Source organism: Scomber scombrus, chromosome 13, assembly GCF_963691925.1.
Source record: "Scomber scombrus chromosome 13, fScoSco1.1, whole genome shotgun sequence".
NCBI classification, from domain to species: Eukaryota; Metazoa; Chordata; class Actinopteri; order Scombriformes; family Scombridae; genus Scomber; species Scomber scombrus.
In genome coordinates this window covers 7,566,557-7,579,906 of record NC_084982.1, presented here as the reverse complement: position 1 = coordinate 7,579,906, position 13,350 = coordinate 7,566,557, and the positions used below count along the sequence as shown (strand labels likewise).

The 13,350-nt window shown below is 40.9% G+C and overlaps 1 protein-coding gene across 2 annotated transcripts; it reads left to right on the top strand.

The window, feature by feature from the left end:
- Positions 1 to 402: 402 nt before the first annotated feature.
- On the top strand, positions 403 to 9,611 carry tnfsf11 (TNF superfamily member 11). 2 transcript variants are annotated; one of them, XM_062431803.1, is made up of 4 exons: positions 403 to 832; positions 2,929 to 2,964; positions 6,178 to 6,295; positions 6,979 to 9,611. In XM_062431803.1, the coding sequence occupies exons 1-4, from the start codon at positions 638 to 640 to the stop codon at positions 7,416 to 7,418; spliced, it is 789 nt and encodes a 262-aa protein (XP_062287787.1). In that variant the 5' UTR covers positions 403 to 637; the 3' UTR covers positions 7,419 to 9,611. The 2 variants fall into 2 exon arrangements, with proteins under 2 accessions (XP_062287787.1, XP_062287786.1); XM_062431802.1 differs by having other exon boundaries at positions 404 to 832; positions 6,169 to 6,295.
- Positions 9,612 to 13,350: the final 3,739 nt, after the last annotated feature.

Below are 13,350 nucleotides of genomic sequence, written 5' to 3'. Positions count from 1 at the left end.
AGTCAAAGCAGAGTATTTGTATGTGCTTTAGTCTGAGGGGAACATTAAGTAATGTGTGAATGCAAGTGTCATCTAAACAAGTTAATGAGTTTCATCAATGTGAAATTTATTTAGTTCATGAAAATAACTGTTTCCAATTGATTTATTAAAATTCTGATTTTATACCAATTTAGTGAATAAAATCATTTATTTTGTCTATCTTTTGTAACACTAAATGTTATTTATTACAGAGCTTAATAATCTTGGAAACGTGGAAATGAATAAATAAACTTTATTCCCATACTTCACTCCATCCCTGCTGGGCTGTACAACCTTGGTGCAGTGTGTGTGAGGGGGTGTGGACGCGCAGAGGGGGTGGATCACGTGTTAATGTGTTTCTGTAAAGGGCCTCTGGAGCCATAAAGGGCTCGCTTTACCTGTAGAGCGCTCAGGTCGATCTGCTTGCCAGTCTTGTCGAAATCTTTTCCTTCGATCTATTTGCGCACCGGGAGAACGCTCTGATTGGTTGCAGGGGGAAAACCAGCTCTGTCAGCCCACCCACCGCTGATTATAGGGACTCTTGCAGACTCAGTTTCCTTCCTTGCATTGAGTCTGAGACCTGGCCCGGGGTCTGAACTGCACACACAGAGCGCGCATCATGGCAGCTACCCACAGCGAGTACAGAGGCTACCTGCGGAACGACTTGGAAGCAGGGCAACACCGCTTCCACCCGGTGCAGCACTCGGAGCCCACTTACCGGCCGCTCCTATTCGGGACCCTCGCTGTTATGGGATTGCTTCAGGTGGCTTCCAGCGTGGCGATCTTATTACACCTCACTGGTTACCTGCAAGAGGTAGGCTCAACACGGCTGTGCGCGGTGTGGTTTGATTTTTTTTATTCCCACTGCGCAGTGAGACGCTTTGCAAAGTCATTCAGTGCCGTCAGTATGTATGCTGCTTTACTGGAGCCTTAGTTCACTATGCAAATATTTATCTGCAAATATTGTCAACACTTTCCTTCAAAGCTACGCGAGTTCAATCAACTCGTCGGTATTTGCGTAATTTTATAATGCCATAAACTGCTAGATAAGTTTGTCTGCTCTATATAAAATTTGGCAGCATGCGCGCTCTTAGAAGTGAAGTAGGTGTAACCTTCAAAAGTTGAAAAAAAGGAAAAGGAAAAAAGCCTCAGCATTTATCCATAACTGCAGTTTTGCGCGCAAAGGCACTTTTGGCTTCTCTTTGAAAGCGCTGCGCCTCGGCGTCAGAGAGTGAAAAAACTTCTTTTCCCCGCTGTAAAAACAATCTGACTGATAGATAACATCTCAAGAACCCCCTGGTTAAATTTTCCACGGAGATCAGTTGTTTCAGCGAGATATTTTCCAGCTCTCGATTCAAAGCACCGTGAATCCGTTTTGAAGTGATAACATCTCAAATACAAACGTCAGTTTTGCAAGATGTCTTGTTTGCAAAATACAGATGTTTTCACTTGAGGCTCCGTGGCTGCAATTTTTCATGCGCTTGTTTACATGCCATGTGGGGGTTATATTTGTAATTCATATGTGTCATGAGCCATAAACTTTTGAGCATAAGCAGAGCGTTTTTCAAGGACTTAAAAGGAGGAGGGGAAACAAAGTCTGGTAAAGTTCAAGGAGCACACTGGATGTTCTAACTTGCTGCTGGCCTGACAAAGGGATAAAACACTGTCAAGTCATCGATAAAATCAAAATACATACAGTACTGTATACTTTGACATGGATCGTTGCCTATTCTCAGGTCAAGCTTGCTGTCTTACAGCCTGTCTGTCTGTGTGCTTGTAAAATAACTTGTACATTCTGCCACGATTGTTTTTGTTACTTTATGGCGGTTTTGGAGTTGAATAATTGTCATGTCAAGCCAAGAGAGCAGACCGCATCTCCGCTCTGTCAGGATGCTTTAAGTTCACCTGGAGAGCATCAGTCTTGCTTTTTTTTTCTCTTTGCCTCTGTGACTTTCTCTGTGTTTGTGTTAAATTTCTTTGGCTTTGTCTTTGGCATAAACACATTGCAGTGCGGTAGTAGCTATGTGCTGGATGTGAGCCAGAAGAGAAAAAAAAAACAAAATGACAGGGAGGGAGACAAAGGAGTAAAAACACCAGACTGAAGATCAGACCAAAAAGAGATGAGACAATGTTTTAAATTTCATGGCTGTCATGATACTTGTGTATGTGGGATGGAGCTGATCATGCGATGAGAGGGATGCAGGAACAGATCTTTGTGGAAGTGATTGAAGTGTTCCTCGAATGCCCAGCAGCATGAGCTGGAGGTTTGGATTAACACCGAGGTCGATGACAGCTGCATACGGTTGCACTTTTAGTGTGAGTCATTGGTTGTGTGCGGACTGGGTTATGGCATCGGACCACAATCTGCCCTCAACACCTGTAGGACTTCCTGGAGATGGAGAGGAGAGCTGGAATCTGCACAGAGTCGTGCCTACATAGGAATGTGCTCATGGGAGCAGGTTTAAAAATACTCTTCTCATTCAAACATCAAGGCTACAGTGTGTTTTTTTATTTTTTTATTTTATTGTTGTGTGTTTTTGTGTGCATGCATGAAAGCCTTGCGGACTAATTTTTTACTCGTAAACATCGGAGACAACAGCCCTGCAGTGTCCAAATCGCTTTTACTTTTGCCTGCTGTGGTGGTTGAATGCAGTGACAGGCAGAAAATAACTCAGCCCCCACATACACACACACACACACACACACACATACACACACAAACATCCAAAATGAAATGTTGCTTGTCTTCCTGTAAGTTTTGTCAAATTAAAATATTCCTCCCATACACACCTGTCAGGCACTCATTACAGATGATGGTGCTCATTAGAGGTGACATAACCGGTGGGATATGTTTTTTATTTTTACGTCAACCCCTCTAATCTCTGCACCTCTGTCTGTTTCTGTCTCCAGGTAGATTTGTCTACAGCCCCACATCGGCCTATAGAGGTGAGTTTGAACCCTGGCTGACCTCTGACAAGACAACAACACAACAACACACCCTCTGCCTCAATGCATTATCACAGCTTTCCTTCCTGCTATTCATTCCATGATACACATACCTGTGGTTTTTGGTATCATAATAGCAAAATTGCTGCTGTTATTAATTACTAATCATCAGGGCTGATGTTGCAATTTGGTGCCATTTCTACTTAAAGTCTGCAGACTGAAATGAATTTGCTCTGATCATCCTTTGACATGTTGTTACTAAAGGGAAACTAAGTCAGAGGTAACAGAGCCAAAGATAATATCTCGGAGGCGTAATCTAATTTGATTTAAAGCATATCAGGTATTTCCTATTGACAGAGTCATGGGGGAAGTACTATACATGTCGTATCGTGGTTATGTCTTGAAAAGCAACTAAAAAAGAAATGAGATAATCATCTGCAACTTTGCACTGACAGTAGTTTTAATCCTTCCATGAGTGTGATATCAGTGCATATCACAGCTTCTGTAAAAGCCAGCACCAACCCTTACAGTATTACAGAGGTGAAAAGTCAGACCACAGTGGGAATACACACCTTTCTGCCTTTGATGTAGAGTTAAAAAAAACAACAATAACTTGTTATGTAGGATTTTCCCACAAATTTAATTTCTTTGCTTACTGACACTGGGCACAGAGAGTGGAGTGGACTAGTTTACTACAAGAGCCATTAGTGAGTCATATGTTGGCGTCAGTGGTTGCAGAGTGTCCCTCCGATGAACAGCAGTAGCATGAGAGAGTTATAAAATAGGAATTCTTAATTGTTGAAGTCATATGTTTTTTTCTTCTAATCCCCCTTTGGAAGCAACCGCCTGTTTTTTGGCACAGGTTTCGCTGAGCGAAAGCAAAAACCATCCAGGAAGTAAAACAACACACAGAATAAAAGGGCTGCTTTGCTTCACTAGTGTTTGGTTTCCCATAATGCTTAAATTTCCTTTGAAATTATGTATTTTGTTTGCCCTGGGTATCCCTGGTGGAGTACTTACACAAACCACCCAGCCTGTTTTGGACTGAGAAGCTCATTGTGTCGTTGGCCCTCGGCTCTTTCCCATGGAGCACAGGGAGGCATGCTGGGAGCTTTATGAGGTGTCAGGGTGACAGGTCTACTTGGCCCACGTTGTGTTGTGTTAGGGTCAGCCCAAAGACTGCTGGTGCTCTCTGCTGACAGTCTAGGGGATTTATTAAAGAGCCGGCCTCTGTGGACAGCTGTCAGATCTGCACTTCTGCTTTGCTTTGTGCTCTTTGATGTGAGACAGGATGTGCAGGCCTGGCCTACACCGTGCTGGGACTGCGGACAGCACAATCTCGGGTGTGGTGAGAACACATGAATCAGACACGGCTCATGATTTGAATGTTTACAGTCTGTGGAGATCTGTACAACTCGGTAAGAGGGAGATCTGACCAATGCAGCATGAAACACAAGAAGACAATCTACTTTGGTGGCCAGCCTTTGAGTGAGAGGACTTTTGTTTCAGTGTACTGTCTCAGAAACCACTCATCACCATAATAGAGACGTTGAAGGGTGTACAGTGTGTAGTTAAAAGCTTGAACTGAAGCCTGCATGCATTGTGGTATTACAGGGCCAAACATGCCCGCCCTAGCTGGATATCTGAAGGCAGACATTTCTTCTTCATGTAGCAACTCCTGATAAAGCGTAGTTGTCACCGTGCTGCACTTTAATTTTAGATCACACTGCAAATCGGGAAGCTGCCAAGTTGCTGCTACTTTCTAGTTAAAGAGGTATGACGCGGTCTCACCACAAATCAAGATAGATCCCACAATGTAGGGCCAATTGGGAGCGCGTTCACAATTACTTCGTAGCCTTGGCAAGACGTTGTTTATCCCTGTCTCATTCTGAGACACTGCGCTAAAAACATGTTTGTGCAGCAAATTGTTTTTCCCGAGGACAGACAGGGCTAATCTTAGCTTAAGAGCCGTGCAAATTTATTTGGACTTGGGTTATGAATAAATACTTCATGGTAATATTAGTACAGCACAGGTGCAGTGTTGCAACATCATTTTAATGGTGTCGGTGGGACTGGCTTATTTGGATTGTGTGGCAGTGTTTGCTCTGAGGCACTGTGTGTGGTTTTTAAGTTGGTAGTTTAAAAATTCTGCTCCATTACACCACTTTCAATTTCCCAGTTTTTCTTTTTTTAAGTTGTTGGCTCAGAGGTAGGGTGAGATGATAATATCAGCATACCTGAGATAACTGGACTAAAGGAAATTGCACTGAAATGATAAAACAAGTTAAAACCCCTTCAGGGGACACGGAAGAACATCGGCTATTGAGATTTATTCACTGACATTTGTAATGAATTGCATTTATTGTACACATCTGTTGCACAAATGCATAAATTCACAATTTAACGGACACTGATGCTATATTCATTTCATAAACAGTTGAATCCTAATTTATACCTTTGCTAAAACACCACATTGTGATGGTTGTGAGATTGTAGGTAGGTGCACAGGGAGATATTTTCATCTCATGCCAGATGTGTGTTAGAGAGTTGGCAGCTCCAGCGCAGTAAATGTTTACTTGCTTGGAAACCATGTTTTCCTTGAGTGTATATGCTCCGTCTTGCCTGACAAAGACACAGCCCATCTTAGACTGTGGATGGCGGGCTCATCAGCCTTGAATAAAATAAGCACTCTGAGCTGAATTCAGTCCAGATTCTATTTGTGCCAAATCCGTGAGAAGTGCAGTCTGTCTGAAAGGTTACACTCACCGGGAGGCCCCCCTGTCACAGCCTCTGGCCCCAAATACAACCACGGCTGTAATAAGAAGTTAGTAGGCTGGCCAAAGAAGTCGGATAACACAAACAGACGTGCAGTCTTCGTACTTTGTGCACTTACTGTCATCAGAAACATGCACACAATTCCTAAGTAGACGGTTATTCAAAAGCGACAGCAGAACACAGCTGTGGTGAAATATGTCAAAATCATATTGTTGCTGTAAGGAAAAGTCTGTGGGTGTACTGATACTGAGGTACTGATGTGGGTGCAAGTTTCCAATTGAGCAATTTCTCACAGTTGGATATCACGCAACACACACACACACACACACACACACACACACACACACACACACACAAACGCACACACACTAACAAACTTTTCATCATCAATCAGTATTTGTTAAATTAGGTTTTTCCTGTTCTCTGCAGGAAGTGCAGACAGAGCCGGTGCTGAACGCTCTGAGAGACACGAGGAAAAAAGGACGATGCAAAACTCCAAAAGAGAGCCTGCCATCCGCTCATCTACCAATCAGAGCGCATCAAGAGTACTCAAAGAGTGAGTCGGTTTGAATTAATGTCTTATTGTTTTTGCAGTAAGAAAACCACACTTTCAATCTGGCTTTATTATTTTTATTATTTTAACATCATCAGGAGCCTGTTGCACCATGTCTTGCATCATATAAACCGGTTCATACATACAGTCAACTGTCAGGTGAAAGTGATGAGAACTAACTAATGTTGGCTTGTTTATAAAGTACATGACATGAGGTCAAATGATCAACTTATCTGACCTGACATTCGATACAATGCTTTTAAATAAATATGTAAACTAGAAAGATTTGAAATTAAATTCCACAAAAATAACATAGCACACCTCAAATTAAAAAACATCATGCCAGTAACCTCAGACTTGACTTTTTGGAAATGACGCGACAACTTGTGATGCTGCAGTTATTTCCTGTTAACATTGTTGTTTCTTTTGATTGAACGGCACCACAGATGTTTCCTAGCAACCAAGATACACATAACTAAAGTCTTTCTTATTTTTTAATGACAAAACCAAATGTAGTAAATCACTGTAAACACAAAGTAATGGATTCATGAATAGCTGGTGCTTTTTTTGTTTGGTCTGGTTTGCTATAAACCAGAAAATGTTACTATAAAATGTTACTATAAACCAAGAAAATAAATAGATGAAGTAAAACTTCTGCTGTTTTATGTTGCTCTTGTGCCACACAGAGGGCGAGCCAAAAGCCATCACCATTGACTGGGATGAGGAGCACGGATACCGCCAGAGGATGGGCTATCAGAAGGGAAAACTGCTGGTGATGGAGTCTGGTTTCTACTATATTTATGCTAAGACCTGCTTCCGCTACTACAAGTACATACCAGAGGACAGCAGTCAGACCGGGGTCCCACCAGTGGATGTTAGCAACACCCAACTCATCCAGTACGTCTACCACGAGAGCATCAAACAGAACAGCAAAGCTGCAGTGTTGATGAAGACGGGCAGCACCATGCGATGGAACAACACAAGCTATAACATGTACTGCGCCCAGCAGGGCCGAGGGGTCCGGCTGGATGAGGGAGACACCTTGTTTGTCAATGTGTCCAATGCTTGGATGTTGGACCCAGAGGGAGAAGGGACGTATTTTGGGGCCATAAAGTTGGGTAACTGAAATTTTAATATGTGGGGAGCGGACATGCTACTGAACATTAATGCCAAAGAACCACTGATAGTGATTTATAATGGTTATTTGTCAAAAAAAGTTGTTGTTTTTTTTTTTTTTTTTTTCTACATGTGTTGTTTTTTTTATTAATTGCTCCTCCCCAAATAACCTTGGGGTTGTTTATGAGAAAAACTTGTCTTGCCAATCAGTCCAACATAACCACACACAGCTGTCAACTTTATCCAGAATGGCACTGGATTTCGTTTTTGGTATTGTGGTTTATATTTGAAATATTGAATACGGATTACAACATTCTGGACTTCAGCATAGAAATGTGTGTATGCACTAATTAAACAAACCACAAGTGAGCAACTGAGGAGGTGAGTCTGTGGAAATGTCCACAAAGAGCATTGCAGTTGATAAATCATCTGCTTGTAGTTAACAGATTATCACAGGATAAAAATAACAAGGCTCCCAGGCCTTCCTCTGAACAACGACAGTGAATGCATAAATGTTTTCTTGAAAGGGAATGAGGCATCCTCGCAGTAGGTAACTCATCAGTATCATTCGCAATAAGCCGTTAGATTGTGATTTATTTCACCCTCAAAATCTCTAAGGGAAACTGAAACTTAACACCAAAGTTTCAATTTGACTCTGACAATGTTTTTTCAAACAACATAGCCAGTTAAAAAAAGAAGGTCATGTGTGTGTTCCAAAAACTCATTTGTTATCCAGTTTTCTGTCTTGAGTGGCCTGCTTCATTGAAGACAATTACACAGCAATGTCATTTTAAACTAGGTGGGAAATGACATCGTTGGTTATGTTTATGACAAATTAACAGCAAAGGAGATAGCGGGACTGTCTGACCTTTTATTAACACGAAAAGACTCTTGTCTTCTTTAACTAGATGAGCCAGATTGAGTTTGGTTCATCTTTAACTTAAACTTTGTTTTTCATTTGGCTCTCCAGGGAGGTAAATGGGGAATATGCACTAAATATTTATTTATTAGCTATAGAAATACAGAGACAGGTCATTGTTACATTGACCTTTCGCCTGTAAATATCAATTATATTGTATGTCTTATGTCTCATGACATTCATTATGCAGCACTTAGGAAATAGTAGACACGCTTTTGTTATTAAAACACAGGGGCTTCATTTTAAATTCCATATTTATCATGGTTTTGACAATTCTGTGTGCACTTGCCTAGCTGAAAGCAATATGGATACAAGATTGTAGCATCTGATTCCATTTGATAATTTTTTTCCCCCCATTCAGTGTTCTTTTTATTTATGTTGTGTTTTAATAAAAAAAACTACTTTTGTAACAGTGTTTCATGTGTATTGACATTACGTGATGCTGTTGCTTGCAGTGAGGAGCATTAAACTTCACAGGATTAGGTCGCAGCCACCTCGTACTGTAACCTGATGAGCAGGCCACCCTGACTTTAATATTATCGAGAGGTGCAATTTGATTACCTGTGCTGTCTTTGGAAAATTCAACACCATTATGGCCAAAGAGTAAAGTCATGCTGTTCCTTACCCCGCTGCAACCCTGGTCAGAGCAGCCCACCAGCTCATTATAGAGATACTGTAGGTTGTATAGAGAAACCGCCCAATGTTGCTGCAGCGTTGCTAACTCACAGCAGACATTTGGACCACAGCACAGAGCGACCTACAGAATAAACAAGAAACAGACTGCATCGAGTGGGAATAACGACGAGAATTTCATTACTTCACTGTTATGTGTGTAAGAAATTTTGATCATTGTGGCGATGGGTCTCCCATGAAGCCCCACGGCGTGTGCAAGGGAAACTGTTTTAATGTTAGACCCGTCGCCAAACAATTCCTCTATTGTCTGTACTTGGGCGTTCACCAGCATATGGCCAGAAAATGGCTGGGGTTCACACGTTTTGTGCTGTACGCTGAGACCTCACACGGCTTTCAGCTCATTGTTCAAATGTTACTGAGAGTTTGAAATAAAATCTGGGGTTTGAGAAGAAATACTTGGCTGAGGCGTCTATGGAGCGGATATGTTTTCGAGTTTTGACAGGATTCTGCGTGCCAGATTTTCTGTAGTGTACAGCACTGATGGATGTGACTGCAAGAATGTAACATGTAATTGGCTTTAATAAAATGTCTTCCAAAGAATCATCAATTTTAAAGGGGAATTGTTCACTTGTGACAAAACACTAGTGCCCAAAAAGAAAGCTTTTTAGAGGTCAATTTATGCAACTGATAGACAATACTAATACTCACAAACACAGCAAAAGAACAATCCAGCTGTGGTGTCCATAGGGCCACTGTGTTTCAGATATAAATAGCAGGAGCCATAAGTTTAAACAATGGACTTCCGTAGTGTGCCACCCTTTTCAAGTGACCTTGTTTCTCAATTCTTGGCACTGAACAGAAACCATTAAAATGTGTTGTGTCAGTAAATTATGGAAAGCTTGGCATCCAATGTACCCCCACTCTGAACAATGTACACACACTCAACACATACGGTACAATCACATTCGTCAAGTTTCACTTGCTTGCTACACTCTGTGGTACATAAAACAGGCCCATTTGGCAGAACTGGAGAACTTACCGGCTTATTTTATAACTCACATAAAATAGATTGCTGACTTGTATTTCTACTCCTGCCTACAGGTCCTCAGATGTTCCATGATGATCTGTTGCAGACAAGCTCCAGTGGGACTTTACTCATGTTTTCTGCTTATTCAAAATCAGTTTTATGATGCTGTATCTCCATCAGACATTATTTCAGAGTCCGCTCCCTGTGGCTCAGCAAACCAGTCTGTTGAAAAAAAAAAGAAAAAGAAACAGTCATGTGTTGGAAAATATATCAGGGTGTTTTCCCCCAGTAAGCAGCACCAGAGGCATCAGTATAGAAGTTAATGCCATTAGCAAACTGTGGGCGCTTAGTTTTATGAGGCTTTGTGGTTTGGAGGAAATGGAGCTCTGAGTAGTCAGTTTTACCGAGCAGCTGGAGGGCTTTGTTATGTGCAGTCAGGTTGCTTAGTGTTTCGCACGCTTACACACTCGTGCTATCAATGTATAAATTTGTGCCCACACACACGTACAAACTCACATGCAAACACAACCATCTTAGCCAACGTGCATACACACACTCCGGTGCTGAGTCAGCGCGGCTAGCTATTTTCACAAGCTGGGCCCTCGCCCTTTGGTCTTCACCCCAATATAGCTCAGATGTTTCTGGCTTTTGATGTCTGACGTTTTTACCACTTGGCTAATGCTAACATTAGTGTTATTAAAACAATAACAGAGTGAGATTTACAGGCTACACTGCAGACAAATGGGCGTGAGATAGCAGGAGGGTTATTACTGTAACCAGGCCCTGTCATCTCATGCATGAGTTGTCGGCAAAGAGTGTATGTGCCAAACTGTCTATGTCTGTGTGAAAGTGTGTAGGTCATCAGCTATCAAGAGGTTTTTGAATCAAACATATTGGCAAATTAATAACTCAACTAAAAGATATCCTGAAGGGTGTAAAGTTGGTGTAGGCACATATAATGTAACCAAACCCTTCTTTCTCTTTTTTGTCTCCCATCTATCAAGTATCAATGAAGCAACATGCAAATAAAGATTTAAATGAATCATTTATCCAATTTTGAATAGCAAAGTGACTCCTTTGACCTTTTTCCCTTTTAACTTGGCTCCAGCACCATGGAGAGCACATCTCGAAGGCGGTTTTTCAAGGCTTGAAAAGTACTTGAAAAGTACATGAATAAACAAGTATTTCACAATCTTTTTCAGGGTAATTTATTTCATGGCAATCTTGATTGTTACCACTTATTCAAGATTAAAAACATTCTTTAATACAACTTAAACAGTTGTATTACTTAAACATTGTGATACTTTTCAGCTCACAATGAAGTGCAGAACATTTTCAACTAGTAAATATACCCTGTAGCACACTCACATGTTTTGTTTTTTTATGTGAACTGAATCAGGTTCCACAGTATGCTGATTGTCCCAACAGTTCAGACTGTGGTCGTACTGGAAAGCTTTAAGCTGGGAATATTTGATATTAACTGTTTGGAAGGGTTCATCAAAAAAATGTGTGTCCCCATACAAGCTCTGATAATGAGCCATTAGCAGCTAACATTTATCAACTGTCAGTGCAGAAAAAGATCATCATTACATTGATTTTCATAAACAAACACATCATGATGTTGAGAAATACCCAGTAGTCGCTCCGCTTTTGGCACACTAGACAAGCAAGGAAAGCCAGTTGAATGATGAGCCAACAGCTGGCCATCAGCGCTGAAACCAAAAGAAACATGTCTCTTCAGGAAATTTTGTCAATTTTTCAAGCAAAGTGATGAAAGTGATACCATTGCCCATCACAATGTTATTTGAAGTTGCTTAAAACCAGTGGTTTTCAAACTTTGTCTGTCAAGAAAAAGACAAAACACAATCAACTGTTTGGAGGCAACCATGCATGTATTTGCATGGAAATGCAAATATGTGGTCTGTAGAGATCTGTATTTTTTGGCAAATGAGACAAACTTACAAATTCGCAATGTATAATTTTTGTATTTTTGAATGGCTCCCAAGCCTATGTTATTCCTGGGATCCACCAATTAAAATCTGATCAAACTATTAAAGTACAATCACATTTTTTAAAGTGAAGGTATTGCCAAATGTATTTAAATTCATCCAGAGGGGAACATGAATGAGTGCACCAAATTATATGGCAATCCATCCAATAGTTGTTGAGACATTTCAGTGGAAAAATGAAACCCATGACCTGCTGGTGGCGCCAGAGGTAAAGTCAAAGGATCACTACTGTCAGCAGAATTCCTCTGGGGACCATGAATGTCTGTATGAAAATGTCACGGTAATCCACAAGTTGGTGGTTGAGATATCTCAGTCTTGATCAAAGTGACAGAGGGACCAACAGGCATGAACATGAATTGATAGGAATGACATTAAAAGGCAGCAAACTGCTTGTGAAAACACCAAGAGACAATGATGGAAATAAGTCAAGGACTTTATTGTTCTATCACTGACAAGTCTGGCATGTTGTAATTCATATATTATATGCTGTCAATAAACCAAACCATCCAAAGCTCAAAATACTCAATTTTGTGTGTGAGTATGCATATGTGGCCAAATAAGTGAAAATCACAACCAGACAGACAAAAAGCAGAGATGTGCATTTGTGCAGTATGATCTTTGTATATAGATGGTTTTGTTGTTTATTTATGTATTAAAAAGTTAAACATATTCTGTATTCCATTCATTCTGCATTTTCTAATTTTTCTCATGGGGGATTATTAAAGTTTTATGTAATACAATGTTTTTCTTTCAATTTTGATTGTACGCCTACAAATTCCCAACGCGTTCACTAAAACTGCACTATTTAGGATTCTGGTTAGCCCACAGATTTACACACAGAGGAGGAGGGAATATTAATAAAGTTAAAAACAGGAAGGATTGTGGTTAAACTTACGCTGATAGACACAGACAACACAGGCACAGACAGACACACAGAATTAAACATGTAACCACACTCAAGTATATGTCCAGCGCCTTGTGTACACACACACACACACACACACACACACACACACACACACACACACACACACACACACACACACACACACACACACACACACATGCAAAGAGGGAATCCCCATCCGAGTCAGTCATGATTATGCAGCAGCAATCTTCAGTGTAATCCCTGGATAAAAAGTCTCAGATGTATCACATAGCTCCCATTAAGATGTGGTGACACCTGGACAGAGTCATAGCCCTGACTAATGCAGTAATCCTCATGAGGACACCTGCATCTCAGAACTCTCAATATGATCCACTCAAAGCCCACAGTAGTATTAATGGATTTTGAATATGTTCTTTAGATATTCATATTTTTATTTAACGTGTCCGTTCTATCTGTCTATCAGCC